At 43.5% G+C, this 27,673-nt stretch overlaps 1 protein-coding gene across 1 annotated transcript in view; it reads right to left on the bottom strand.

The window, feature by feature from the left end:
- Positions 1-297: 297 nt before the first annotated feature.
- Positions 298-27,673, bottom strand: part of CEP350 (centrosomal protein 350) — a 124,440-nt gene continuing 97,064 nt past the window's right edge. The window contains exons 31-39 of the mRNA XM_082266484.1: positions 24,719-24,866; positions 20,442-20,602; positions 19,960-20,090; positions 19,795-19,862; positions 18,427-19,682; positions 17,276-17,683; positions 17,029-17,175; positions 16,822-16,944; positions 298-804 (exon numbers count right to left, since the gene is read on the bottom strand). Coding sequence (XP_082122610.1) covers positions 640-804; positions 16,822-16,944; positions 17,029-17,175; positions 17,276-17,683; positions 18,427-19,682; positions 19,795-19,862; positions 19,960-20,090; positions 20,442-20,602; positions 24,719-24,866 — 2,607 coding nt within the window. The 3' untranslated portion in view covers positions 298-639. The remainder of the gene's footprint in view (positions 805-16,821; positions 16,945-17,028; positions 17,176-17,275; positions 17,684-18,426; positions 19,683-19,794; positions 19,863-19,959; positions 20,091-20,441; positions 20,603-24,718; positions 24,867-27,673) is intronic.

Raw genomic sequence — 27,673 nt, 5'->3', positions numbered from 1 at the left:
GAAGAAAAAAAAAATCTCAAGTTCTCATGCCAAACCTCGGAAGCCGGAGACTACTGATCGCCCATAGACGCCGCCACTGTACACCCAGCATTTCAAGTATTGCAAGAAGTTAAGGACACTTGATGAGGCAGCTGTACACACCCATGCCTCACAAAAGCTCAACCTAAGTTTAACTGGTTACCAGTATCACACACGAATTAGCAGGAATGGATAATCTTCAACACCAATGCTGCTACTCAACCTTCAAACATTTCAGTCAGCAGCAGCTTAATTGCAAATGCTTGCGTTATAAAATGACCTCTCAACCGTGTAAAGTGGCATTGCAAGAGACTAGGGGAGTCTCTTCTATTTTGGATAACAGAGAATTTATAAAATAATTTAAAAACAAGTCCAGGCTAATAGTAAATTGTGTTGCCTTGCATCAAAATGAAGGGAAAAAAAGTCTAAAATGAAAAGTTCAAAGAGGAGAATTAGTGATCACTCCTTCTAGCTCATCATTCTCTAATCAGAGAACATTGTCCTCACTGAGGGTCTGGCTCATCCTTGTTTCAGGAACAGCACAGTCCTGTGTCTCCTATTCATGCATGGAAAGCTCTCCCATAGGAAATCTTGTGACCAGCAAGAGATGGCATGAATAAATCACACTGTGGGCGAGTGGTTCTTCCTGCTTTGTATGTGCTGCAAGACTTGTATAGTGTCCCGGATTAAGGCCTCGAATATTCCATCAGCCAGCTGCATCTTTACAAACAGTTCATCCTCGTCGTAGTTCACCCATTGTGCCTCCTCCTCATGCAACTCTTGCACCTTTTGGCAGAAATTAAAAAAGTTAAAAATATATCCATTTTGCAAATTTGCAGACAGATTACAGGTACAATTTGTATACCCAACACCCTAACCATATTTAAATTTCAATCATAAAAGAAAATCTGTAGTGAGAGAAATATGTAGGCTGCCATTAATGACCTTCCTTTGAGAATGCAAGCTGCCTGGCTGTCTTCATCATCAATACTTTAAGCCTCTGGCCAATAACAAGCATGCAGTCAGTAAATTCAGAATGCATGATCACCATACTTGGTCTAGTTCAGAAACAAAGTATTATAACCATTGAAATAACATAACAGGCAAGAGAGCTCAAGTTTTAGAAGCTAGTAAAGCTAGGAGGTGTACATAACGCAGGTCTGAAAAATAAGAACGGTATTTTTCTGGCCACCACTAGAGGAAGAGCACACTCCAATTTAGCTGGCTGACCACATACAGGCAGATACAAATCTTACATGCTCTGTGGCGCACTCTAAGGGCTCTTTCACACGGGTGTTCCTTTTTTTTTTGCCCGATCAGGTCCTTTTTTTTTTTTTTTTTTAACGGACACGGATGACACTTGTGTCATCCGGTCCGTATGTCCGTTTTTCATCCCATCCGTTTGCGGATGAAAAACTGACATAATGCATGTCTATGTAAATACGGATGTATGCGGATGACACCACTGACATCCGTTTTTGCTTCAGTTCCGTTTTTTGAAAGGAAGAAAAAATAGGGTTCTCCTCCGTTCAAAAAAACTGAACTGAACTGACAAAAAACAGATGTCAGAGGATGATCATCCGATGACATCCGTATTTACATAGAGATACATTATGTCCGTTTTTCATCCGCAAACGGATGGGATGAAAAACGGACATACGGAACGCCCGTGTGAAAGAGCCCTAAGGGTTGGGAGAAGTCTAGCAATTAGCACACACTTCTAGGATTCCTCAAGCTATCCTATGAGCTACTGCCCACACACCCTACACACCAGATGAGACCTCACGGTAGCTTCTCACCGCCTAGCCGTTTGTCTGCCGACTGGTCTGCTAGGCCAGTGTGTCCCAACTCAGGTCCTCAGGGCACACTAACAGGCCAGATTTTAAGTATTACCTTGGGGAGATGCAGACTAGAATACTGCAATCACTGAGCAGCAAATGATATCACCTAGGATGCATTTCAGTTTTCTTGCAAACCTGGCCTGTTAGTGTGCCCTGAGGACCGGAGTTGAAAAACACTGTGCTAGGCAACCATATACACACAGATCTCTGTCTGTCAGATCTGCTAGTTTACAATCTGTATTCAATCCGCCAACACACAGTACAATTGCATACAGATTAGCAATACATCTAAGAATAGGAGTCCTAGCTTAGTACACAGAAGACACTTATTACTATAAATGAATATCCTGAAAATGGGCAGTGCATAAAATATATAAAAAGAACACACAGTCTCTCTATTGGCAATGAAAATAAATGGGATAAAAAAAAAAAAAAAAGCAGAAGTACAACTTTAAAGCGGGAAGATCTGCTGTAAGTACTCATCCCCTGCCACATTTGGCATGTCTTTTTTTTTGGAGGGGGGGGGGGGTTTAGTACCTAGTTTTGACAGGTACCCACTTCCTAGGCGGTCCGAGCGGAAGTTCTCCTCTCCCCCTCCCTGCAGTCTTCCAGGACATGTCACAGGTCCCAGAAGACTACAGGAGGCGCAGTGCATACCCGGCTGTGAAGCCACAAGCTATCAGAGCCTGGTGCCCCCCTGTTGAAGTGCAGATACCAGGGAGAGAAGAAGGAGAGAAGGGTTAGCACATCGCTGCATCGTGGAATAGGTGAGTGTGTGTTTATTAAAAAAGTCCGCTGCTACACTTTTTGTAGCTGCTAACTTTTACTTAAACACAGAAATGACTGGAGCTCCTCTTTAACCACTTGCCGACCAGCCGCCATAGTTTTACTGTGGCAGGTCGGCACTGTTACGCGAAACAACGTACCTGTACGTCGTGTAACAGATAGTTAACAGATAGAGGGGGAGCCAATCAGCGGGTCCAGCCAACACGATGTCCGCAGGGCACCCGCGATCTCTCCCCATGGACACAGTATGGCAGTCTGCCGATGTAAACAAGGCAGACCACTGTTCTGTCAGTGATGAACACAGGGATCCTGTGGTTCCTCCTATTGAGGAATACAGGTCTCTGTGTTCATCCAGTGAGTACAACCCCCACACAGTTAGAACGCACCCCCTAGGGACACACTTAACCCTTTGATTGCTCCTGGTGTTAACCCCTTCCCTGCCAGTGTCTAGTACAGTAACAGTGCATATTTTTAGCACCGATTACTGTAGTAATGCCACTGGTCACCTCAAAAGTGTCAGTTGTCCGATCTGTCCGCTGCAATGTCGCAGTCCCGAGAAAAAAAAAAAAATCACTGATCGTCGCCATTACTAGTAAAAAAATTAAATAAAAATGACATAAGTCTATCCCCTGGTTTGTAGACCCGATACCTTTTGCGCAAACCAATCAATATACACTTATTGGGATTTTTTTTTACCAAAAATATATAGCAGAATACATATTGGCTTAAAATTATTGAAACAAATACATTTTACATTTTTTTTTTATTGGGAATGTTTTATAACAGAACGTAAAAAATATTGGGGTTTTTTTTTTTTTTGCAGAATTGTGGCTCTTTTTTTGTTTATAGCACAAAAAAAAAAAAAAAAACTGCAGGGGTGATCAAATACCACCAAAAAGTTCAATTTGTGGGAAAAAATTTTTTTTATTTGGGTACAGCGTTGCACTACCACGCAATTGTCAGTTAAAGTAACGCAGTGCCGTATCGCAAAAAAATGTCCTGGTCATTTAGGGGGTTAAAATGAACATTCCCTTGAACAATTGCGTGTTTTCTTGTACACTCGGTTATGTAAAGAACCATTCTAAGGCTTTGCTCTTATTATGCTTGCAATGAAAATCTTACCAATAAACATAATTGAACAAGAAAACAGATTTCTTGTAAGACTTCTTGAAGCAGCGACAGATACATGGGTCAGTTGAGCAACTAAGTGGACCTATTTCTGGCTTACAGAATATTGTATTGTAGAGGTCTGCAATGCTATTGGGCAAAGGCTTTAAATGAGGCCACCATGGTCCCCAGAATCCTCATGGACACTCTCCTTACTGAAGGGTTTGTGGTCATCCAGAGGTTCTGAGCCTGCGTCAGAAAGGTAAGAACACTTTCCTGAGGCAGAAACACTTTGTTCTGGGCCCTGTCCAGGAACCCTGTGGCTAACTACACATATTGCGCTAAAAGCCAACATGAGTATCCAAGCAGGATCCAGTGCTTGAAGCAACAGTACAGGTTGTCCCCAAAATGTCGATTCTGGGTACAGTTCCCAATGTTTTACTGAGATTGCCCCAATCTGGATAAACTGATTCTATTGTTTTAGAAGAAGGCAGAGCGGAGGTGGACTGAAGAGCGAATTGAGGAATTCAGTAAATAAATAGTTTAACTAGTTGTAAAGTCTTAACATTAAACAAGTAATATTACGGCCTTTTCTTTTTCTAATAACATTGCTAAACACTTTTATAAAGCATGGGATTCTGTGCAGTCTCTTGTCATTCCAAAGCAGAAGAACTCCAGTAAGAGGGGTTGATAATCCTCAATCGTCAGCAGAGGAATGTGATCTGGCTCTCTGTGCGTCTCCATATCTCCCTCTCTCGCCCTCTCTTTCCGCCAGAGGGGAAATGGCAGGGAAGGGGGATACAGAGAAGCTGTACAGAGAACCAGATGACTTAAGATGTAAACTGACAGTGCTGTCATAGATTGGTGGCCATGAATAGCGTGGTTAGTTTACGAACAGGAACAGGCAGGATCAACCAGGTAATATACTTGATGTAAAGGAATTACATAAGATTGCAAGATCCCTATACAGTTTATCCTGCCTTAAAAAGACAGATTTTTTTTTTTTTAGCTTTACAAAGCAAAGTACTTTTAAGCAAAGAAACTTATCCATAAGGAAAAAGGAGGTCCACGAAGTGGGATAGGGCTACGGAAATAACAAACCAGGAGGGCGTGTTCTATAGAATGCCAGTATCCAATCACCTGAAGGTAGCAGCCTATAACCCAGGGCCTATGAATATCCAGCCAATGTCCAGCAGAGTATGGTTTAAATATATCAGTTCTCATCACTTGTTAATACCACTATTCCTTAAATGGTTTAACTCTTCTTACAGAACATTTGTGTTCTGCATGCAGCAGCATTATACTGATTGCTACTCATGTGCGACATAATGACAGCACTGACAAAATGTGCAAGGTTACAGAGGTTAAAAAATGGTTAGATGTGATTCACTGACCTGCCCTTGCAAAACAAGGTTTAATCCTTACTGATGCTAATGCACCACTTTAATAATGTCTCACACGTTTCCAAACAGCTACAGACTAGTGTGACTAATGTGCTCACTAACCAACAAATAGTAATAATTACCCACCCCACCTTTTTTTACATTTTATGAGGGCCAGCAGTAAAGTTCACATTATCCATTGAAATTTGTTTAAAAAAAAAAAAAAAAAAACAACAGAGGTAATCCAGTCAAAAGCAAAATACCTAAGGACAGATTAAAAAAATACAATTTCTAAGGATTCTGAATTATGGAAGTGTATCACAGATGAGGGAGATTATTAAAGATGTACTGATTGTATAAAAGGAGTGGCTACTCCCTACCCTGGATCTAAATATATTTTATAATGTTTCCGTACATGTTCTAACAAGTACAACAATCCTTGATCTCTCAACACCTACATATTCAAATGTGCATAATGTCAACAGACACTCACTATGTGCTATAGTAAATTCGTACAAAAAAAAAAAAAAATGCTGTCCCCACCAACATCTGCTTAACCACTTCAACTCTTGCATCTATGTACACCTTATGGACCGGAAAAAGCTTTACATTTCTACTATGGGTCTGTTTATATAGCAATAACTTTTACAATTTAGGATAACAAATTACATCTATTTTTTTGGGCAAAAAAAGCTTTTTTCTAGTAGTGACAAGTCTTACAAAAACTATTTTGTATCCAATATATAGACAAAAAAGGTGCAAAGGAAAAAAAAAAATCATCTTTGAACAGGGTTAGTGTAGTAAAAAAATAAAAATAATCATATTATATATATATATATATATATATATATATATATATATATATATATATATATATATATATATATATATTTAAAAAAAAAACACTATTATAGATCATATAAGATTTAAATCTACAAAATTTACGGTCTATAGTGATGCTAAAATTTATTTGGCTACAAAGCTTTGCAAACTTATTTAAAAATTAATAAAAGGCCCCATTTTATGCAATACTAAACAAAATTAACAAACTGAATAAAAACAAAAAATTGTAAATTTTTATGATTTAAAATAGAAATAAAATAAAATAAAATGCTAAAGGCAATGAAGGAGGTAACTAGGTATGATAAGTGTTACCTAAGTGTCAATAAAAGGTTAAATAGAAAAACGTTTTATTTTAAAAAAGCAACAACTTTTTTAAACTTATAACGTTGCTTTAAAGTAGAACTACAGGCAAAACTTATTTTTTTCTATTTTGAATAGAGGAGGGTTATAATGTCGGTCAGATTTATTTTTGTTGTGTCCCATTGTGGAGATTTCTCTTCACTTCCTGTCTCATAGCCAACTAGGAAGTGAGAGGAAATCCCTGTAAATTAATGGGTGTCCCCATTGGAAGATTTACCCTCTATTACTTTTTTGGGGACAACCCAAAATTTGGGTAATTTCTTTTACATTCACTCAATGTCAGTGGTAAACAGAATAGAGAGGGGGAATCTCCTTAATGGAGGCACAGACAGCAATAAAAACTGACAGGGGGTCTAAAACCTCTCCACTCCATCCAGAACTAAAAAAAAAAAAAATAAAAAAAAAAGTTTTGCCTTTAGTTATACTTTAACTGACATCATATACAGATCAAAGGACAGCCCTTATATCTGCACACAAGTTAAAGAAAGGAAATACAAATGAAAGTAATTGTAAAGTCTTTTTTTTTATTATTTTAAATAGCAAACCTGTTATACTTACCTCCTCTGTGCAGTCGGTTTTGCAAAAGGCAGCCTGAATCCTCCTCTTCTTGGGTCCCTCTTTGCTGCTCCTGGTCCCTACCTCCTACCTGGCAGCTTGCTTTGGGGGCACCTGAGCTGAGGCTGTGTGTGTCCATTCAGATATGGAGCGGTCGTTTGGCCCCGCCCTTCACTCTACTGATTGGCTAACTGACTTTGATTGACACCTGTGGGAGCCAATTGCAACGCTGTAGTGTTTCAGCCAATCAGATGGGAGAGTCCCAGACAGGGACTCATGGACATCACTGGACAAAGATGGGGCTCAGGTAAGCATTAGGGGGGCTGCAACACACAGAAGGTTTTTTATCTGAATGCATATTGAGAGTCTTAACAGTGTTTAAGAACACCGTTCATAAGCGCCACATTTATATCGCAGTGACTACAGTAACCAAAAAATTCCAATCACATCCGAGCCTGGACGTTTAAAGTCAATAGCAGCTTACTAAATTTGTTGACCACAAATTAAAACATAAAAGAAAGTGCAAATAGATAATTATTATTAACATTTCCAAAAGTCCAAAATTTGTGAACACCTCTATTGTGCTTGAAAAACAAACTTCAGTGTTGGTATTCCAGCCTTCCACCCCCAGTGAATATGCAATGCTTGTTTCACACTGCGCCGACATGGAATAAGACTTGTGAGACCCCAAGTCCCATGACATGTAAAATCCTTTGTTAGTCAATGAAAGCGGTCTTAATTAGCACTACTGAAGTCGCTCTGACTTTAGAAAAAGTTCCTGTACTACTTCAAGATGTCTATCAGACTTGTGCCCATAGACTTTAATGGAAGTTGCCTCCAAGTCGGCTCTCCATCTATATTGATGTGATTTGAATCAGACATTACAGGAAGATTACCAAGGCAGTGCATGGCATTTTCTTGTATGCTATTATCTCTGCATACCTACACAAGACAAAGCAGCAACAAAGTAGTACTCAAGTTGCCAGCAAATCGCCAGGCAAAGTTGTGACTTTCAGGTCGCAGTAGTGTGAAACAAGTCTTAGCAAAGGTTTTCATGTATAAACCCAGGCTCCACAGCTTTCACCAGGCCTCCGTCACTCCTATAGGTTCAGTTGGGCCACTTATACCAAGTTCTCCCTCAACAATAGCGGTCTACAGGCATCCAACTTACAAACACGTTTCAGCTCATAAAATGCAAAGCCTCTGATGACGTCAACATATGACGAAACGAGCAGGGCGGAGTTATGGAACGTGCGACGTGATCACTCTGAGGACCGCGGCCATCTTGTTGTGGATTTCCTATATGCATATCTCATGTGAGTTTATAGTCTTTTCTTTTGCTGGATTTTATTACACCATGAGGCAGTTATCTTAAATTTTTATACATATGTTCTGAAAACCTTTGATAAAAATGGATTTTTGTAAAATCTTACCGTAAAATCCTTTTCTCTTAGCTCATCGACAGACGTAGTCCTCGGTGATACACCACCTTCGGGTTATGTTACCTCCGCAGGAGCAGGACTAGACAGGAAATTAAAAAGCTCTGGCCACACCCTAGGGGCAGTCCCAGAGGGTATATCCTCTCTCTCTCTGCCTCAGCAAATCAGTTATGTGAAAAAGCAGTGCTTAGAGAATTTAACCCAACCCAACTCCAAAACAGAGGGGCGGGGACTACGTCTGTCGATGAGCTAAGAGAAAAGGATTTTACGGTAAGATTTTACAAAAATCCATTTTTCTCTAGCGCTCATCGACAGACGTAGTCCTCGGTGATACACCACCTTCGGGACGTCCCAGAGCAGTATCACGACTGAGGGGTGGGAAAATGGAAATCAAATCCCAATCTAGAAGGCCCAACCGGTGCCAACTAGAAGTTTACAATGCTCATCCTTAATGATGAGACTCAACAAAAAAATTTTTCAAACAGAAAAAAACCCTCGAGGTAGACCACCGGTCTCCTCAAATTGCGGCCTGCAAAACCTTGCGGCCAAATGAGGCATCCGCCGATGCCGTCACATCAATTTTATAGAATTTAGTAAAGGTATGTACCGACGACCAAGTGGCCGCCTTACATACCTGGACCACTGACGCCTGATGGCGAAAGGCCCAGGAAGTACTGAGCGCTCGAGTGGAGTGCGCCCTAACAGGGAACGGAGGACTCTGACCCTTAATAGAATAAGCCTGTACCACCGTTTGTCTAATCCATTTGGCAATGGTCGCGGCAGATGCAGGCAAACCCTTTCTGGGGCCATCCGTGATCACAAAAAGTGAATCCGTCTTACGGAATGATTCCGTAGCTTTCAGGTATACCCTGATTGCCCGAACCACATCCAAGGAATGCAACGCATGTTCCCGATGATGCTTGGGCTGAGGACACAAGGAAGGTAGTACAATATCTTCATTCAGATGAAAATCTGAAACCACCTTAGGAAGAAAAGATGGCTTAGGATGAAGTACTACCTTATCCCTATGAATGACTAGGTATGGAGACTGGCATGATAATGCAGCCAGTTCTGACACCCTGCGAGCAGAAGTAATAGCCACCAAGAAGACCACCTTCTGGGATAAAGTAAGCAAGGGAATCTCCCTGATGTTTTCAAAGGGAGGTTTCTGTAGAACCGACAAAACCAAATTAAGATCCCAGGGCGGTAAGGGCGCGCGGACTGGAGGAGCCAGGTGCCGCACCCCCTGGATGAAATTCCGCACCAAGGATTTGGTAGCTAAAGGTTTCTGAAAGAAGATAGCTAATGCTGAAACTTGACCCTTGATGGTGCTCAAGGCTAGCTTCTGCTCAACCCCTTGTTGCAAAAAGGCCAATATTCGAGACACCGAATAGGTACGTGGAGGAAATCCTAAAGATTCGCACCACGCAATATAAGTCTTCCATGTGTGATAATAGACTTTGCTGGAAGTCGCTTTCCTTGCTTTAATAAGGGTAGGAATGACAGAAGTAGACAAACCTCTGTCCTTCAGTACTTGGGTCTCAATGGCCAGGCCATTAAAACCAGCGACTGTAAAGCACGAAGGTAAATAGGTCCTTGAGACTACAGACACTCCCTGAGACGAAGTTCCCACGGAACGTCTGCGACTAACCTGTCCAAGTCGGCCAGGCCGGCTTGAAGAGGCCAGCCTAGAATTTCTAGGACCACTGGCGCTGATTGGATCTGAACCAGGCGTCCCTAGAGGTATCTGGCCCCGACCATCCGAGAAAGTCTGGTCGTTTTCTGTTCCCACACATTTATCAGATACCTGATAGTTATCAGGCAAGGTGATCTTTTCTGGTTGAACCTCAGGGACCGAAGTCACCCGACTAGAGGCTACTTGGCCTATCTGGTCAATCAGATCCGATTCCTGTGAGGTATCGGGACTAATCTTAGGAAAAGGTAAAGGAAAAGATCTATACAGGGAACGGTAACTACCGCTTCCTGTACTTAAATGTTGGAAGGGAAGAATCGCACCGGTAGTAGTGGTTGATGCTCGATCTAATGTCCTGAATACCGGTGAAAACGTCCCCCCACCCTGAAATTGGGTGGGGGCGCACCTTCAGGCTGTGTACTCCTTTACTTCGGGTTTGGCTGGGTTGGTCCTCTGTTTGTCCGACCAGCCCTTCTTGAACCCTCCTGGAGGAGTCTTGCCTTTCCCGGAAGTACCAGCCGGGCGTCCTTTATGGGCGGTAAAGAAAGGTCCTCGCTTGTTGCGAGGTTCCTTAGCTTTTGCAGCCTGTGGCAAAAAAGTACTCTTGCCCCCGGTGGCATCCTTAATGATTTCATCTAGGTTGGCTCCAAATAGACGATTCCCCTGGAAAGGGAGATTGGTCAAAGTCTTTTTGGAACCTAGGTCAGCTGACCAGCATTTTAACCACAGCACACGTCTGAGGATCACTGCTAACTTAGATGCATGCCCTAACAAGGGAGTAGTGTCCAAGGCTGCGTCACAGATAAACCGTAGCCCTTGTATGATCTGTTCTATCAAATCAGATGTCTCCTGGGGAATATCTTTTCCCCTAAGATCTTGGCGTACCATCTTCGCCCATTCTGTAAGTGTCTGGGAAACTAGACCAATAACAATTACTGGTCTAAATGCTGACCCTATCAGAGAAAAGATAGTGCGGGACTCCGCTTCTATCTTTCGATCCACCGGATCCTTAAAGGACGAAGTGTCCTCCACTGGAATAACCGTGGCTTTATTCAGCCTGGAAATAGGCGGATCCACGACTGGTGGTACCGTCCATTTCTTAATGATGGATTCCTCAAACGGATAGCGTCTAGCAATACGCTTGGAAATAGTAAAGGTACGTTTAGAATGCTCCCATTCTCCTTTAATCTGATTTCCAAAACATTTAGGTACAGGAAAAGCCTTCGCCGTCTTGATGGGCTTATTAGTCCCAAAAGGCCTCTCTGTTTCAGTTGCCTCTGCCGGTAAAGCCTCAAGTTTTAAGGTTTCTTGCACTGCCACAACTAGTGCGTCCACCAATGCTTCTTCCTGAATTATAGCAGGAGAAGAAGCGTCCTCTTCACTGTCTGAGGGGGCTTTACCTGGGATAGCAGCCCTTGCAGAGGAACCTGCAACTGCAGTGACCATCTCTGAATCAGAGTCAGAGGTGTCAGATAGTATAGGGGTAGGCGGGGGTCGCTTCCTTGACCCCCGTCCCTGACAGGCCGCCTCCACCCGAGCCACCATAGACTCCAAAATTGCTGTAAATGACTCTATACTCTGTACACCGGCGGGTCCCGAGGCCCCCTCGAGGGAAACAGGTGGGGGAATCTGTGTGGCAGGGTCCATAATAACTCCAGTTACTTCCTGGATGATATAATTCAAAGTAAAGAAAAAACTTTTTTTTTTTTTTTTTTTTGACCCTCAGCGCCACAAAAAACCCCTTAGTGTTACCTGCTAGGGATCCCTATCGATCGAGAGAGAGAGAGAGATAGACCCCCAGGCTCACCACTTGATGTTCAGAGTTGAACTGCAACAGCTTACAGCGCTGTCTTAGACAAACAGGAAGTCTTTTGGCTGGCTGCCCAGGAAGAAAGGAGGCGGCTCCGCCCCTCTGTACGCCTTCCGGCGCCTCCCCCAAGCTCCACGAGGTGTAGAATCACCTAAAACATGGCCGCCCCCATGCTGGAGACACGAGGCTACGCCAAAATGGCGGCTCGTGCGATCCAGCAAAAAAAAAAAAAAAATGGCGGCGGCCTGTGCTGACTAGCGGTGTGCTGCAGGCACACAACACTCTCTCTGCCTGGGGATCTGGCGTGTTTGGCGGTACCGGCCCTGGCGGACCGCATGGCCGTTCGGGAGGCCTGCTATTAGCTGGAGATCTGACTTGGAAGGCAGTCTACATGTCCATGGCTTCTGACTGGTAGGTAGCTTATACTTAACCCATAAGATTCCCAGAATGCCACAGATTACATCTTTAAACATGTATACAATAGATTGTTAGCTCCCAAACCAAGCCTCCTGGCTTTTGCACACATAAAATCACACTCAAAGTAGGAGGATTTGTGACATGTTATAGGATAGAAAGAAACTCTTTCTTACCATACAGAGAGGGGCCCGCGTTCACCACAAAACCCGTCAGGGAAAACAGGGGGAACATACTACTCACCATACCGGAACCAGGCGGGCACCAACTCCTGACAGTACCCCTCTCCACCGGGGCGGGAGGGCTGTCGACCGATACAGACGCCGTGACTCATGGTCTTTGGCGTTTCAGCGAGACGTTTAACTCGCGGGTTCAGTCCTTTAATGGGACTTTGTCGCGGCCGACTCAGCGCGGAGCTATGGCCTGCACGCGCTCGTAGGCTGAACTGGGGTGACCACCGGATCTCAACATCCAGCCCGTCGCCCAGTTCAGCTTTCTTGCTTGAAGATCTCACAGGAACACTGGAGAAAAAAAGCTGTCCAAAAATCCTTTTAGAAAAAAATTTCTTGCCAGGACCTAAGATCCCAGCAAGGTATCTAGGTCCTTACTCCTAACTAGACAGAAAATAACTGATTTGCTGAGGCAGAGAGAGAGAGGATATACCCTCTGGGACTGCCCCTAGGGTGTGGCCAGAGCTTTTTAATTTCCTGTCTAGTCCTGCTCCTGCGGAGGTAACATAACCCGAAGGTGGTGTATCACCGAGGACTACGTCTGTCGATGAGCGCTAGAGAAAATTTGTTTTTCAAACACAATTGGGAATTTTGGAAACATTACTACTATTGCTTATTTATTTGTACTTATCAGCTACTATAGCAGGGGTGGGGAACCTTTTTTCTACCAAGGGCCATTTGGATTTTTGTAACATCATTCGGGGGCCGTACAAAATGTATGCATAAATGTAATAGGCATTGCTTTGCGGCAAAAAACGCTGTAAAAAATTGCGTGACTTTGAGGTCACAAAAGTGTGAAAGGGGCCTTCAGTAATCAAGGTATAGTGTGCCCCCTTTCAATGCAGACTGACCACAGCATGCCCCCCTTTCAATGCAGAGTGACCACAGCATACCCCCTTTCAATGCAGAGTGACCACAGCATGCCCCCCTTTCAATGCAGAGTGACCACAGCATGCCCCCTTTCAATGCAGACTGACCACAGCATGCCCCCTTTCAATGCAGACTGACCACAGCATGCCCCCTTTCAATGCATTGGCCGAGGAGGAAGGCGGATCTGTGAGACAGTAGCGAATTTTCATTCGCTATTGTCACACAAATGGGCGGGCTCGAGGCGCGCTGCTCTGCGCTTCGGGTCCAGCCTTTTCGGAGAATTCAGTGTCAGAACGGAGCCATCGTCTCCTTCTGACACAGCGGCACGGGGGGCCGGACAGAAGGATCGTGCGGGCCGGAGGTTCCCCACCCCTGTACTATAGTCATTGTAAATAAAGTGCAGCATGCAAGGTTACAGAGCAAGCTGTGGCTGTAATTGGTAATAAAAGGGGAGGGGGGCATGGAAGTGCCAGAAGGGATGAATAACATGGCCTGTGTGGTTCAGTGAAAATCTCTTAGAAGAGCAGGGCAAACCTATGGATCTTAGCCCACTATTCCTGTCATTATTTAAAAGTAAATATATAAAACTTGTATTTTTTATATTTTGTGCACTTGACAGCCTAAAATAAACACAGCAGGGTTCTTTATTAAAACAGTGTAACAAATGAAAACCCTACATGTCCAAAAGATATAAGAATTATTTAGGTATGCAAATTTAACAGTTAATGTCAAGGTAAAAAGGGAAGGTGACAAAAAAAAAAAAAAAACCCATTGGAGTGGGGCCCCCTGCTCTGCAAGGGATAAAACGCTCAGTTCTTCTAGGTATGCACAGAACAGGAGAAATATTTACCTTACTTTGGGCTTCAGCAAACTCCCTACATCCACGTGACTGGTCCCCCTCAGCTTCTTCACTAAAGGCACTTTGGGCTATGGTCACATGCTAGCCCATGGGTGCTCAACTTGTGGCCTTCCAGCTGTTGCAGAACTACAAGTCCCATGAGGAACTGCAAAGCTGATAGTTACTAGCATGACTGCCAAAGGCAAGGCATGGCGGGAATTGCAGTTCGGCAACAGCTGGAGGGCCACAGGTTGAGCTCCCATGCGCTAGCCCCTCCACCATGTTCAATGCAGGGTTACAAAGCATACAAGGTTGGAAATTAGAAAAAAAAAGACAAAGGATCATCCAGTTCAGCAAATGTGTGTGTATGTTTTTTAAACATTTTTCTGTAAATTCCCATAGCCCTTCATTTTTTTGAAGCCCTCGACATACTCAGCTAGGACAACTTACTGGTGGAGGAAGCTCCACATTTTTACTGCTCTAACAGTAGAAAACCTTTTAGGAATCTAAGGTTAAAGGAGAAGTATGGCCAAAGCTTTTTTGGCTATACTTCTCTTATGAATTTTTTTTTTTTGGGGGGGGGGGGGGGGGGGGGAGATTCCCATACTTCTCTTTTAAACCTGCCTACCTTTACGCTCAAATAGTAGCAGTTTGTCCTTTTCAGGGTCCTTAGAGTAAACGGTAGATTAGAGTTACTAAAGTCACTTCCGATATATTTGCACATATATTTGTGTAATTAGGGATGCACTGATACAGATATCGGTGTCAATATATTTGTGTAAGTATCAGTACTTGCCAAATGCTGGCGATAAAGAAGCAGATACTTTGCGCTGTGATTTGCGTCAATACAAAAAAAATGGGCACAAATCGCACTACAGAATCGCATGCGATATGACCGAAAAGTTCTCCAGAGTTTCCAAGCCACTTGTTAAACTCCCTCAGCTACTGTTGGCTCTCTGGTGTGGCCGATGGCTAGATCACATTTCTGAAAATAATACCTTAGAGGTCCTTTCCCTTAAACTTTGTACCTGAAATCTTTTTTTTTTTTGAATGCTCCATCTTTAGATTTTTTTGTACCAATGTGTACCATAACAGCTGGGTCTTTCCTGGTAAAAAGCAAACTGTTCAGCATCGTGGTTATTGCGACAGATTACCCTTTGCGCCCTTCTAATAATCAAGTCTCCTACCAGCAGTATCTGCCTATTTTTACCCACACACCTGTTCCCATCCATACTAAAGCAGTCTTTCCCATGGATGCAAGGAAAGGTAGTCTGCTCCAGCAATGCTACTCCTGGGCAGATGTATCAATAAGCCTCTCTAACCTGTCCTCCAACCATAAACCACCTACCTATTACTTACCTCTGCCCCCATCTCCTCCATGTTTTTATACCTTCCCCTATACTGGCCCCACAGTCAGCACCTATTTTTCTCAGTCTTTTGCCAGGCGTTCAGCATTAGGTACATACAAATCACTGAGACCCATTAACATGTGATCCGTAGAAACACACCTGCTCTGTGAATGGTGCCATTCATGATGAATGTAAACAAATGCATTGTATAGTACAGCCCAACACACAGCAGCAGCATATACAGTACTGTGCGTTGTGCTGCGCTACTTTGTAAAAATGAGAGTCATGTTCCTTTTTATATCTTTTATGATGCGTTGGCAGCCCATTCTTTATGCTTTAATGTGTGTGCCATATTGTAACACAACGGAGCGTTTAAAGTGTCACTAATCCCACAACCGTAAAATATGTCTGTATATGCAGTAAAGCATGCTTGCTATACTCACTGTGGAACCTAAGGGGTTAGGTTAACCCTCTACATTGTGTAAAAAGGCAGTTTGATCCTGTCTTCTCTGATCCTCCCCAATCCATCTCCTGATAGAACAGAGCCTTGGGGGCAAGCTGCACATGCTCAGTTTGGTGTGTATTGCTAGAGTTTGTTTTGTTCTTAGGAGAGTGCATGTGATCAGCACAGAGCCAATCAGCATTGCACTGCTGATGAGAAAAGGTATTTAGCGGCTTATATTTACTAAAACTATTGCATTTCCATGTTCTGTGTACCGAATATAATGAATGCAGGATCCTAGGTTTAGTGACAGTTTAAAGTTGTTGCTACCCTAAAATTAAAAAAAAAAAAATGCTCCTATTTCTTTAAAGCATGATCTGTAGCATAATGCTGTTGCATGGTCATTTGCCCCTTTTTTAAAAAATCTAAAATCCCTGGTTCATCCTGCCAGTTCCTGTGACCCCCCCCCCCCCCTGTGTGCTGACCACGGTAATCATGGCTGCTAAGCCCTGATCACCGTGGTCAGTTTACGTGCCTCTGTCATCCGCTGTGTTCTGAGTGTCTCTTCCTCTCCCTCTCCCTCTGTGCCTGTCGGCTCCAGCCTATGTCTGTAGAGCCAATCTCCTCTGAGCCCCTCCTCTCTCCTGCTGCCTCAATTCCAATGCATTACATAACACAATGACTTGTATCTTCGCTGTTTTAGCAAGATATTCACTGCAGTTGGTCAGTTTTTAAAAAATTATAATCCTAAATACCTTTTTGCACAACTCCTCTAATTGTGTTATGTGACTTTACAACCTCTTTAAGTGTCAATGGAGTGACAATGAAGAATGGTGTCCCTTACCAATATATGATCCACTCTGTCCCTCTTCTTTCTTCCAAACTTCATCATCCTCTGCCAATCCATTTTATGATTTTGTTCCTTTTTCAAACTTAGTAGATTAAGAACTTCGCTTGTGAGGAAAGACTGCAAAAGAGGAAAAAAACTTAACTCTCTAATAATGCTAATGCATATAAAACCACACAAGTAATTTTATAAACAGTAAAGTACCTTCACTTCCTGCATGTTACTGGGATCCTTTACCCGGCGGGAGTATGACGGAGTCATACGTAAGGGTTTCTTCCATGGTGGTTGAGATCCTCGGGGGTCAGGAGAGCAGATCTCTTCAAATATGTGCAATGTCAGGTCAAACAACATCTGCAAAGAACCAAAAATACAGCAACGTAAAAAACAAAAGCAAAGTGGCCCAGCATGTGCAACACATACTATGCAGTAAGTAGTTACAACTATGACCTACTTCTTTATAGGCACTGTAGGATGGGCTTTGCTCTTCATTCTCACGATGTGTGAAATTGTTTCGGATCACTGCAATGTCCAGGCTTAGCTGTTTCCATGCCCACAACTCATCCACTGCAAGCTGGACCAGCTGCTCAACCTCTAGCACAGAGTGAGGAACAGCCATGATGAGCTCTGGTGGAGAGATAGGCTGAGCAGGCTTTGGAGGTGCCTCAGTTCGAGGGGTTAACATACTTGGTTCTGTCACGGTACCGGCTGAAGGAGCACGTTCCAGGAGTTGGTTTCTACGACTACTCAGTCCAAAATCTTCCTCAAACCAGTCTGCATCTTCTCCAAGGACAGACAGTATGCTGTGGGTTGGGTCAAACTCTGTGACTTTCTGTTCAGTAAAAGTATTGTGGAAAGGTCCCTGGCAAGAGATAAAGAGATCTGATGTATACATCTTAGGTTTTTAGACACAAAACATTAAAGCTCAGGTCTCGCCAAAACTTTTTGTTTAGTTTTAATAGAATTGATATAGCTTTGTTAGAATTGATATAGCGGCCGATGTAATTTCCACAGAGCGGGCCCGAAGCAGCAGTTTAATATAAAAACTTTACAGATAAAGTCTGAGCTTGTTCTACCCTTTAAATACCATGGTGTGTATAGGAAGGTTTAAAAGACATGGAAAAGTGTTCATTGCTAACTAAATGTTTTCTGAAAGCTCAAGTGCAGACAAAAAAAAAACACAATTAGCACAAGGGACATAACTTACAGTAAGTAGGATGTGTCCCTTGTGTTGATGACACCCACCCTTTCCTGCAAGCCCCATCATTCATACTATAGTTTCTATGAATGGAGAGGATGCACTTTTGAATCATCCATCCGTCTTCCATTCATAGAAGCTGTAGTACTGGCTTCTATGAAAGAAGGAGCAGGGCAGACATAATCAGGCACTGTTGAAGAGATCCTGTGACAGCTCCATCAGCTCAATCGCCCACTGCACCAGAATAGCCAGAGGGGAGGTGGGCATCAATGGAGGAGGATTTTACCTAACAGAAGAGGCATCAGCACAAGGGACATATCTGACTAAATTAGGTCCATTGTGCTGATTATGTTTTTTTATACTGCCTGCATGTAGGCTTTTATCAGATTATTCCTTAATTTACTCACCAGTTTTTGGTGAAGATCTTGTATTGGGATCTCTTCTGAAGCAGGAACAGTGTGGAATTCCTGGTTGCTCTGCTGAATTTTCTGTGCCCGCTGTTTGTGGATGTTTTGGAGGTAGACAACAGTGTCCTTCAGGCATGCTTGCAGAAGACTATCTGAAATTATGCCCACTTCTGGTGTTCTTTTATTAAAGCTGTCCTCCTGAGGTTTCACAGTAAGCTCTGAAAGGGAATCCTGTGGTTCCTTGTGCTCCTCGTCCAGGACTGCAGTATCAGCAGGAATGTCCACTTGCAGTTCCTCTTGTATAGAAGGGGTGCGTAACTCAGAAACACTAGACTCTGCACTTTGCAAAGGGGTCTTTTCCGGGGTTTTTTGTTCAAAGTCCTCAGTTAAAGGAAGATGGCCATCTAAGTCACCCCGATTTAAAATTTCTGTATCCTCTGTTAAAATGCATTTTTCTGCTGAGGGGGACACAAGTTCTTCCTCTACTAGCCGAGTGATTTTGTGTGGTGGAGCAAATATTCCATAAAGAGGCGAGCATAAGAAATATCTACTACCTCCAAGGGAGCCATCGTTGGTGCCTTCAGATTTGTCAAGCTCCACACCAGCCCATATTCCTTCTGCAAAAAGGGTCTCCCCTTTAAAACGTAGTGTACCGGGCTGTACGCCACTTACTAACACTCTGTCTCCAAGCTGAAACCCTGAAAGTGGGTCAGTTACATCACTGGTGGGAAGTTGTTCCAGTGCGGGAGGCTTGACTTCTGTGATGTCCAGAAGGTGAGGACTAGCTGATTTCTGTTCATCTTTATCCACTTCTTGCTCAAAAAAAACTTCACTGTGTAGCTCCCTTCCTGGTGTTGTCAATGAGATATCAAACTCTTCACGTGGAGTTTCAGAGACTGACAGCTTTAAGGGGACAGATGACTCAAAATCATCAGAGTATGAGTGGTCTTTTTGTGGGGAGACATACTCATCTGGAGTCTCACTCCCTAATTGAAGGCTCAGAGCTGGCAAAGGTGAGAGGGACCTATGGCTTTGTGCATCCAGCACATCCTCCGTAATCTCTGAATGGATGCTGGACACAGAACTGTCATGGGCAGAGCTTGATAATGCATCCCTATCTGGGAGCGATGGAGAACTTGCAGCACCGACATCTTCTTTGGCTGTGAAAGGCTCCAATACAAGTGCAGGTTCATCAGGGATACGCTCAGTTACAATTTCCTTTCTAGCCAAAGGTTTCTCTTCTTTGATGCTTTCTGCTGAAAGTAAATTAAGTGCTTGAAATAACATAAATTAAGTACTTCTCCCTTATTCACCAGTATACATTTGGCAGAATTTCTCAGCAATAATAACCCCTATGTCACTTCTTACCTTCAGACCTGTTGCTGATGTCCTTTACGTCTTCACTCTCAGCTTTAAAGGAAAGAGTGCTGTCAGCTCTAACAAACAAAAATAAATGATCATTTACCTCAAGGAAGATGGAGCACAGGTTAGTCAATGAATAGTACATAATAAAGACGTTGCATCAGGGAATACCTTTGTGGGTAATCAGGTTGCACAGAAAATAAACCCTGGTCAGCTTTAGTCACACTCTTCACACTGGGTGGTGTTGTAGCTTGTTCTTGGCTCAGTTCAGCTTGTGTCTTCTGAATGTACTCATCATAGGACTGCAAGAAATGACACATGTCAAATCTCAATACAGCTGTTCATATGTCAAATATACATTGATGGAATTTAATCAAAAAATATTTGTTTGCAGCCTTTTCTTTTTTTACATAACACTATACAGCCATAGCACAAAGTTTAAATTTGATTGCACATTGTGATACATTTGTATAATTTCTAACATGAAAAAGACCTGCAACCCTATTTTCCCAGTGACTATGCATTCCTGAACGCCTTCCAACATACCTATAGTTCCCAAAAAGGATGAACATAGGACATTAAATAGCGAATTCCTATTAATACGAAAGCACATAGGCTAGACTTGTAATTTTAATGATTATAAAATAACTTGCCTGAAGCTGTTGAAGTAAAATGGCTTCCTGAGCACGCAATCTTTCTTTCTGTCTTCTTTTTTGTTCTCTCTTCAGGTTTTCCACAACAGATTTGCGTTTCCTTAATTCCTCCTTCAGCGCTCTGATACGACCTTCAATGTCACTTTGGTCAGAGGTGGTCTCTGTGGAATGAACACACTCTGAGTACAAATAGAAAAATGGGAATTTTTCCTTGCTTGTACAATATAAGGCACAAGATCTGTAGTCATAGAACCTGGGTTAAGATGCCACTACCTTCAGGTAAATGGACACTGGCAAAAGCTTTGCTGGGAACATCCCCCCCATGCACCCGCAGTATAACCCCATGCACTCTGTAGGACTCCAGTTTTGTAGAAAGCAATAAGGAGAAACAGAGAGCTAAACAATGGGGCCTGTGTCCTGTGATGTACTCCAAATTATAATTATTACAGGCAAGTCAAAACTACCATTATTGTACAGTAAATGACACAGGATTTGTAGTCCTAGACCATGGAACATCCCCAAGCAAACTGTGGGGTGGGCAACCATATACACCAACATCTGGTGGAGCAGGCCTTAATATAGAAGGAAGGAACCCTTTCCTTGAAGAAATAAGCCCTGGAAATGAGCCATCTGAGCCAGCTAGCTATGGTGGAAGAAGAAATGGGGTGACCCTTTCTGGGACTTTCAGGGAGCACAAAAAGGAAGCCAGTTTTTCAGAAGGAAGATGTTGCAGCTAGGTCAATTTACCACCTCTGGAATGTAGATGGCCAAAAAAGTTGGAATGTGGTTATCCACCCAAGAGATAATTAGGCTTTCTTCCTTCAGAGCTGCTTAACATCTGGTTCTCTTTCGTGGTTTATGTAGGCCACAGCAGTTGCTTTGTCTGACTGTAACCTTAGTGGATGACTGTGTAGGAGAGTTAGTCTTTATAGCTCCAAGTTCAAGAACACTGATGGGGAGCATTGACTCCTGTAGGGACCAGGTGCCCTGGACAGACAGGGAATTGAAGATCTTGCCCCAGTCTGACAAATAGAGTTGAGAATCCACCATGCCAGGGTGATTTTTGCCTGGCTGGATAGAAGTTGTAGGCTATCGAGAGAAGAGATCTGCTTGCCCCACGTCATAAGGATATTGAGCTGCAAAGATCTGGCGTGGAGCTAAGGGAAGGAAATCACCTCAAAGGAGGCCATCATCTTAAGGCCCAGTGTCCTCTTGCAGAAGATAATCAAGGGATGCCTGGTTGATCTGACAGATTGACAGCTGGACCTCTGAGATGCAACCTTTTCCTCTGGAAGGAAAATACTGGCCTGGGCCATGTCTAAAGTCAGTGCCTGATACTCTAGTCAAAAGGAAGGCATGAGGGTAGACTCCTTGAAGATGATCACATATCCCGAGGGTTGAAGGAGCTGGATAGTTCTTTGAATGTTGGAAGACAAGACCATAACTAAGCAGTCTTCCAGCAGCAGATCCATTTAGGTATCCCAAAACACGAATGCCCCAAGGACTTAGCAGGATCAGGAGGGGTGCAAGTACATTTGTGAAGGCTCCGGATGTGGAAGAGTGGGCGACAAAACATAGAAAGTGTTGGTGGGTGGAAAAAATGAGAATGAAAATGAGCATCTTGGATGTCCAATGATGCCCCAAATGTCCTTGATCTGCGAGAAGAAATAACAAATATTGCAAACTCCATGCAAAATTTTGGTACATACAGCTATTTTTAAGGGTTTTAAGTCCAAAATGGGACAAATGCCATCATTTGATTTTGAAAAAGTGAACAGGTTTAGGAAAAACCCTCTGAATTGTTCAGGATTATTCTGTAATAAAACTTTGACGGTACTTGATGATCCACGGTGTGCTGGCAAATATGTACATAATGAGGAGGGGTGCACAGCAAGTCCTAAAATGTTTACCTTAACACAGGGAATGTATTAAGGTAAAAAATGTTTTAGCTTTATAACCACTTTAAAAAACGGGAGGGCGCCCCTTTATTGTAAAGAGGGCTTGGTGTCTTTTGTGGTCCAAGCCCTATGCAAAAAGGAAGGGCTGAACTTGGGTTTTGAAGTTGAAGTCTGGGAGGAGAGTGAAGATGCTCTGTGTTTGAAAGAGCTAGGAGTACCTGAGGAGGATGGTTTTGCTATCTTTCGCTAAGGAAGCAAAAACTTTTGCATCTGTGGCTTCTTTAATGAATTGGTCAAGTTTCTTACCAAACAGGCGTCTACCTTGAAAAGACATGTGTGAGGCATCTCTTTAAGGCACGTGCTGCTATCTAGAATTTAGCCAGGGAATCCCGCGCATATGAACAGAGATAAGCCATTCTGGATATCGATCTCATGACAGGGCAGCTACACAAAGAAGAGGAGCAGATAGAAGATTTTGTAATGGCTCTGTAACTGCATAAACCGGAAAAACAGGGTCATGTTGGTTGTTCATTGTCCTGGTCCAGTTAGCTGCAGTTTGACATACTAAAATAGCAGCAAGACCTGGTTGTAGGGCTGGGGCTGCCAAGGTAAAGACCAAGGTAAAGAAGGCTTTTAAGAGTGTCTCAGTTTTTCTGTCCACAGAACATCTTTAGAGGGTACACTGAGAGGTTTGTTAAAAGACAGAGATGGCAGGGTAAACCACAGGAATAGCAAATGTATTTGTAAACTCTTTGTCAACTGGATTTCAGGTAGGATTTTCAGGAGTTTCCCAATCTTTATAGACAGCCTATTCTATCTGTTCATGAACAGTGAATGTTTTGCAATGCTCAGTAGGTCTTTTTGTGGCTAAAAGGGCATGGCAATATGGAGGCGAGTCCACCTGTACAATACCAAGGCTTTTGCAGAGGCAATAAGCTTTTCAACAATAGCAAGCATATTGCAACATTGTGGGGGAAAGAACTCTTCTGCAGCTCCCCCTACATCCCTTCATTTCCTTCTGGTTCAGCGCCATCTAGGACTGGCACATCAGAGTCCGACTCTGGTTGGGAAATGGCAGTAGAAGTCACTACAGGCAGAAGAAATCTGTCTGTTGTTTTGAGTTGATCCCCTTGATCCCCTACCTGATCTCTGCCATAGCTACAAGTGAGGGTATTCCCCTGCATGGTATTTACAGAGTAGAGTATGGGAGTCAGGGTAAGCGTGTCTGGTAAATGGTAACCCAGGTGTAGACAGTCCTGCAACTAATCCTAGTGGCGAAAGGGTAGGAGGAAGCACCCAAGTACCTTATAAGGGCTCTAGGCGGAAGTGGCATTAAAGTGTGCATGCGGTGTGATGTAACATCTGGTTATTCACCAGAGACTACACTCTAAGTGCATAAATCTTGGCAGTAAGTTTGAAAAGTTTGGATTGTGAAGTGAATACACTCTAAACACAGCCCCAATTCACACAGTAACTGTGAAATATACAGGGTGACCGTTTTACCTGTTCACAATGCTTAACTGTATATACGGTCCAGACTTCGCCCATAATGGTGGGCATCCCCTCGAAGGGGTCTTCAGGGACTGGATTCCATTGTGATGGACCATGACCCTGGACATGTATTGCACCAAGTACCAAGATGAGCTTCCCATGCAGGAGCCAGTGCCTGAAGCTTGGGTACCACGTCAACAATGCTGGGCCTACTAGAGGTCTAGGCTTCACTCATCACATGGGGAATACCCCCCAGAGGGGATCATCAGGTTTTGGGAGGCATAGAAATGGAGCACGACCCTGGACCCGTACAGCATAATGCAAATAACTACACATATTGCACTTCATTTCAAGGGGAGTACCTAACACAGGACCCAGTGATTGAAGTAAACAAAACAAACTGCCCGGGTATGGTCCCTGAGGTAACACTGAGGGGTACCAATCCAGAAACTGATGGATAACCCAGGTCAATATGCAGTCAGATCTTGAATGAAGTGTCAGAACAAAAAAAGACTAGATAGCTGAAAAAGAGAACTATTTCTCCAGATGAGAACAGGTCCATCACCTAAGAACACAAGAAAAAACTGGAGTCGCATGGAGTTGGCAGATTATATAAGATGCACATTAGGGGCAGCTTTAGCAAGTTTTTGCCAGTGTCCAATGACCTGATGTTAGCCTGCTTATAATCCATGGTCCATGTACAAAAGGCCTGGGCCCTGTACTGTACAATTAAGATAATAGATTTTTGTAATAAATGCACTTTAACCAGTTCATTGGTGCATTTTGGTGCGAACTGCTGGTCACAGGTATGTAGCGAGGCATGGCAGCTTAATCAGCCCAATTAGCAATAGCAAAATTGAGAATGAATAAAACAGAAAAGCCTATTACCTGAATGTGTCATAGACAAGGATTCCTCAGACCAAGTTTGAGAAAGCTGCTGAGGCCTCAATGAAACGTGCACCTTCTGTCTCCCAGATTTTGTACTCTCCTTGCTGGATTCTAATTCTGTTGGGGACTTGTTGCTTCTAGGTGGAGACTGTAAAATCATACACATTACCATTATCAGTGTGCAAGTTCATTCCGCGTTTACATATAAAAGCGATGCAGAGGTTGTAGATCATATAAACAGCAGTAATTCAAAATATTTGTAAATATCAGTAAAGGTATAGGTCCAAATGGACAAGAAACTGTTCTACAACAGATCTATTTTGTTTTAAGGGGGATGTTCACATGTGTAACATATAGTCAAATACTGGACGAAGTGACATTCCAATCCGGACTGAGGCTGCGCCACTTAGCAGCCTGGGTGTTCAGGTGTCCCACCCTGCCGCACTGCCACCATTGCTATCATTCTGACAGCAGGACCGATTGGTGGGAGGTGTGGCAGGTGTGAACGAGGAGCAGGAACTGCCCAGCTTTAGAAATTAACAAGTGGGTGATAGGTTGCTAGGAAGTGGGGTAGACCTAGCAACCAAACACCTGCTTCTTAACTTTAAAAGTTGGACAGCTCTCGCCCTCCGTCCATCCATACCTGCTGCACCTCCTGCCCTTGGCCCTGCTGTGAAGGTAGGATAGTGAAGGGAAGCTGTGAGGGGAGACAGATGTAAAAGTGGTCTGTGACATACAGGAGGGGAGGGAGAGATGGGTCTGGAATGTGAAAGGGGGCTGGAAGGCAGAAGACACTGCTGTAGAGAGGAGACTGTAATGTAAAAAGGTAAGGTAAGTAAAAATACTAATTGTATTAATATTTCAGGAGGTTTTCATAAGTATCACAGGAAAAAAAATAGCTTAGTTTAATATTTGTCTACTTATTGTTATTTGATCAAAATGCATTCTTTATGTAGTAAAGTCAGAATTACAGGAGTAGCTAGCTTATTTGGGGGGCATATCAGTCTCCCTTCATTCGTATCCATACTAGCAAAAACTTACCGTTCGTTAACCGGTAACGGTCTTTCTGACGAGCCTTCCAGGACAGCCCAACATGAGAGTTGATAGGCTCCTCCCAACCGAAAACACAATCAATCACAGTTTGTTAAAAGGCCCCACCCTTCCCTCTGCCCCCAGTTGTAAAAAAATATCTTCCACAACCATTTCCGAGGGAAGTGTTCCAATAATTCTATAGGTACTTACCCACCTGTGTTTTATCCATTGTTACCCTACCCATTTAACAGGGCGTGAATAGGCTGGCCGTCCTGAAAGGCTCATCAGAAAGACCATTACCGGTTGACTAACGGGAAGTTTTCTCTCCTCGCCTTCCAGGATGGCCCAACATGAGAGGATAATAGATTACCCATAGGCCTACCTTAGGGTGGGACCACTGCCTGTAAGACTTTTCGGCCAAAGGCTAGGTCATGTTGAGACAGTATTTCTACACGGTAATGCTTCAGGAAGGGGTCATGACTGGACCAGGTGGCTGCACTGCGGATCTGTTCCCATGAAGCTCCAGCCTTCTCGGCCCAGGATGTAGCTAGGGCTCTTGTTGAGTGTGCTTTAATCTTAGTTGGAGCAGGAACACCGGATGCCTCATAAGAGGTGGTAATTGCTTGTCTGATCCACCTAGATACTGAAGGCTTGGAGGCCTGCAGTCCCTTTCTGGGCCCAGAATGAAGGACTAAAAGGTGGTTTGATCCTTTCTAAATAAGCGAGAAGGGCTCTTCTTACATCAATACAATGGAAACCCTTTTCCTTACTATTTTTGGGGTTATCACAAAAGGATGGTAGATTTATTTCCTGTGTCCTGTGGAAAGAAAATGCTACCTTTGGCAGATACAGAGGATCTGGTTTTAGGACAATCCTATCTGGAAAAACCACCATAAATGGTTCTTTAATAGAGAGAGTTTGTAGGTCCCCTACTCTTCTTGCGGTTGTAATGGCTAGCAGGAAGGCCAATTTTAAAGACAAACATTTAAGGGAGATTTCCTTTAAGGGTTCAAAAGGATCCTTAGATAATGCCTCTAGGACCCTGGTCAGGTCCCAAGGGGGGAACCTGTCTTTTATAATAGGGGTAACCCTCTGTCTAGCCAACAAAAATACCAAAAAAACCTTTTCCAAACTTTTGTATAAATATTTTTCGTAACTGGCTTTCTGCTCAGCAAAAGTGTGTCCACTACTCTTTCTGAGCAGCCTTTTGAAATTAAGAGTTGCCGCTCAGTAACCAGGCTGTCAACTGGAAGAATCCTGGGTCCGGACACAACACTGGTCCCTGAGACAGCAGGCATGGTGAAACTGGAAGATGCCATGGGCAAGCTACTGACATGGCTTTCAGGATGGCAAACCAAGGCCTTTTTGGCCACCATGGGGCAATTAGAATCAATTGCAGGTTTTGAGACTGACAACTTCTGTAGGACTCTGGGAATTAGCATGGGGGGGGGGGGGGGGAGGCATAGGCTAGATTGAACTGCCACGGTTGGGCTAGTGCATCCAATCCGGCCATCCCTCTGGTCCGTGTGAGGGAGAAGAAACTCTTTACCTTCTTGTTCTGAGCGGAGGCAAACGGGTCTATCTCGGGGTTCCCAAACCTTTGTACCACTAACTGGAAGATTTTGGGACTTCGTTCCCATTCTCCTTTTATAAGGTGACGGCTGAGGAAGTCTGCTTGTGAGTTGTTCTTTCCCTTGATGTGAATGGCCACAAGGGAAATTATCCTCCCCTCGGCCCACCCCAAGATCTCTTTGGTCAGGGCTAAGAGGGGACTTGACCTAGTACCTCCTTGTCGATTCAGATAGACAACAGTTGTGGTATTGTCCGACAGAATCAGAACTTCTCTGTTTAAAATGAACTTTTGGAAAGCTTTTAAAGCTTCCCCCACTGCCTTCAACTCTCTGACATTGGACGAGGCCTGTG

Source organism: Pelophylax lessonae, assembly GCF_965119305.1.
Source record: "Pelophylax lessonae genome assembly, chromosome: 8".
Classification (NCBI taxonomy): Eukaryota; Metazoa; Chordata; class Amphibia; order Anura; family Ranidae; genus Pelophylax; species Pelophylax lessonae.
This window is presented reverse-complemented; position numbering and strand designations above follow the sequence as displayed.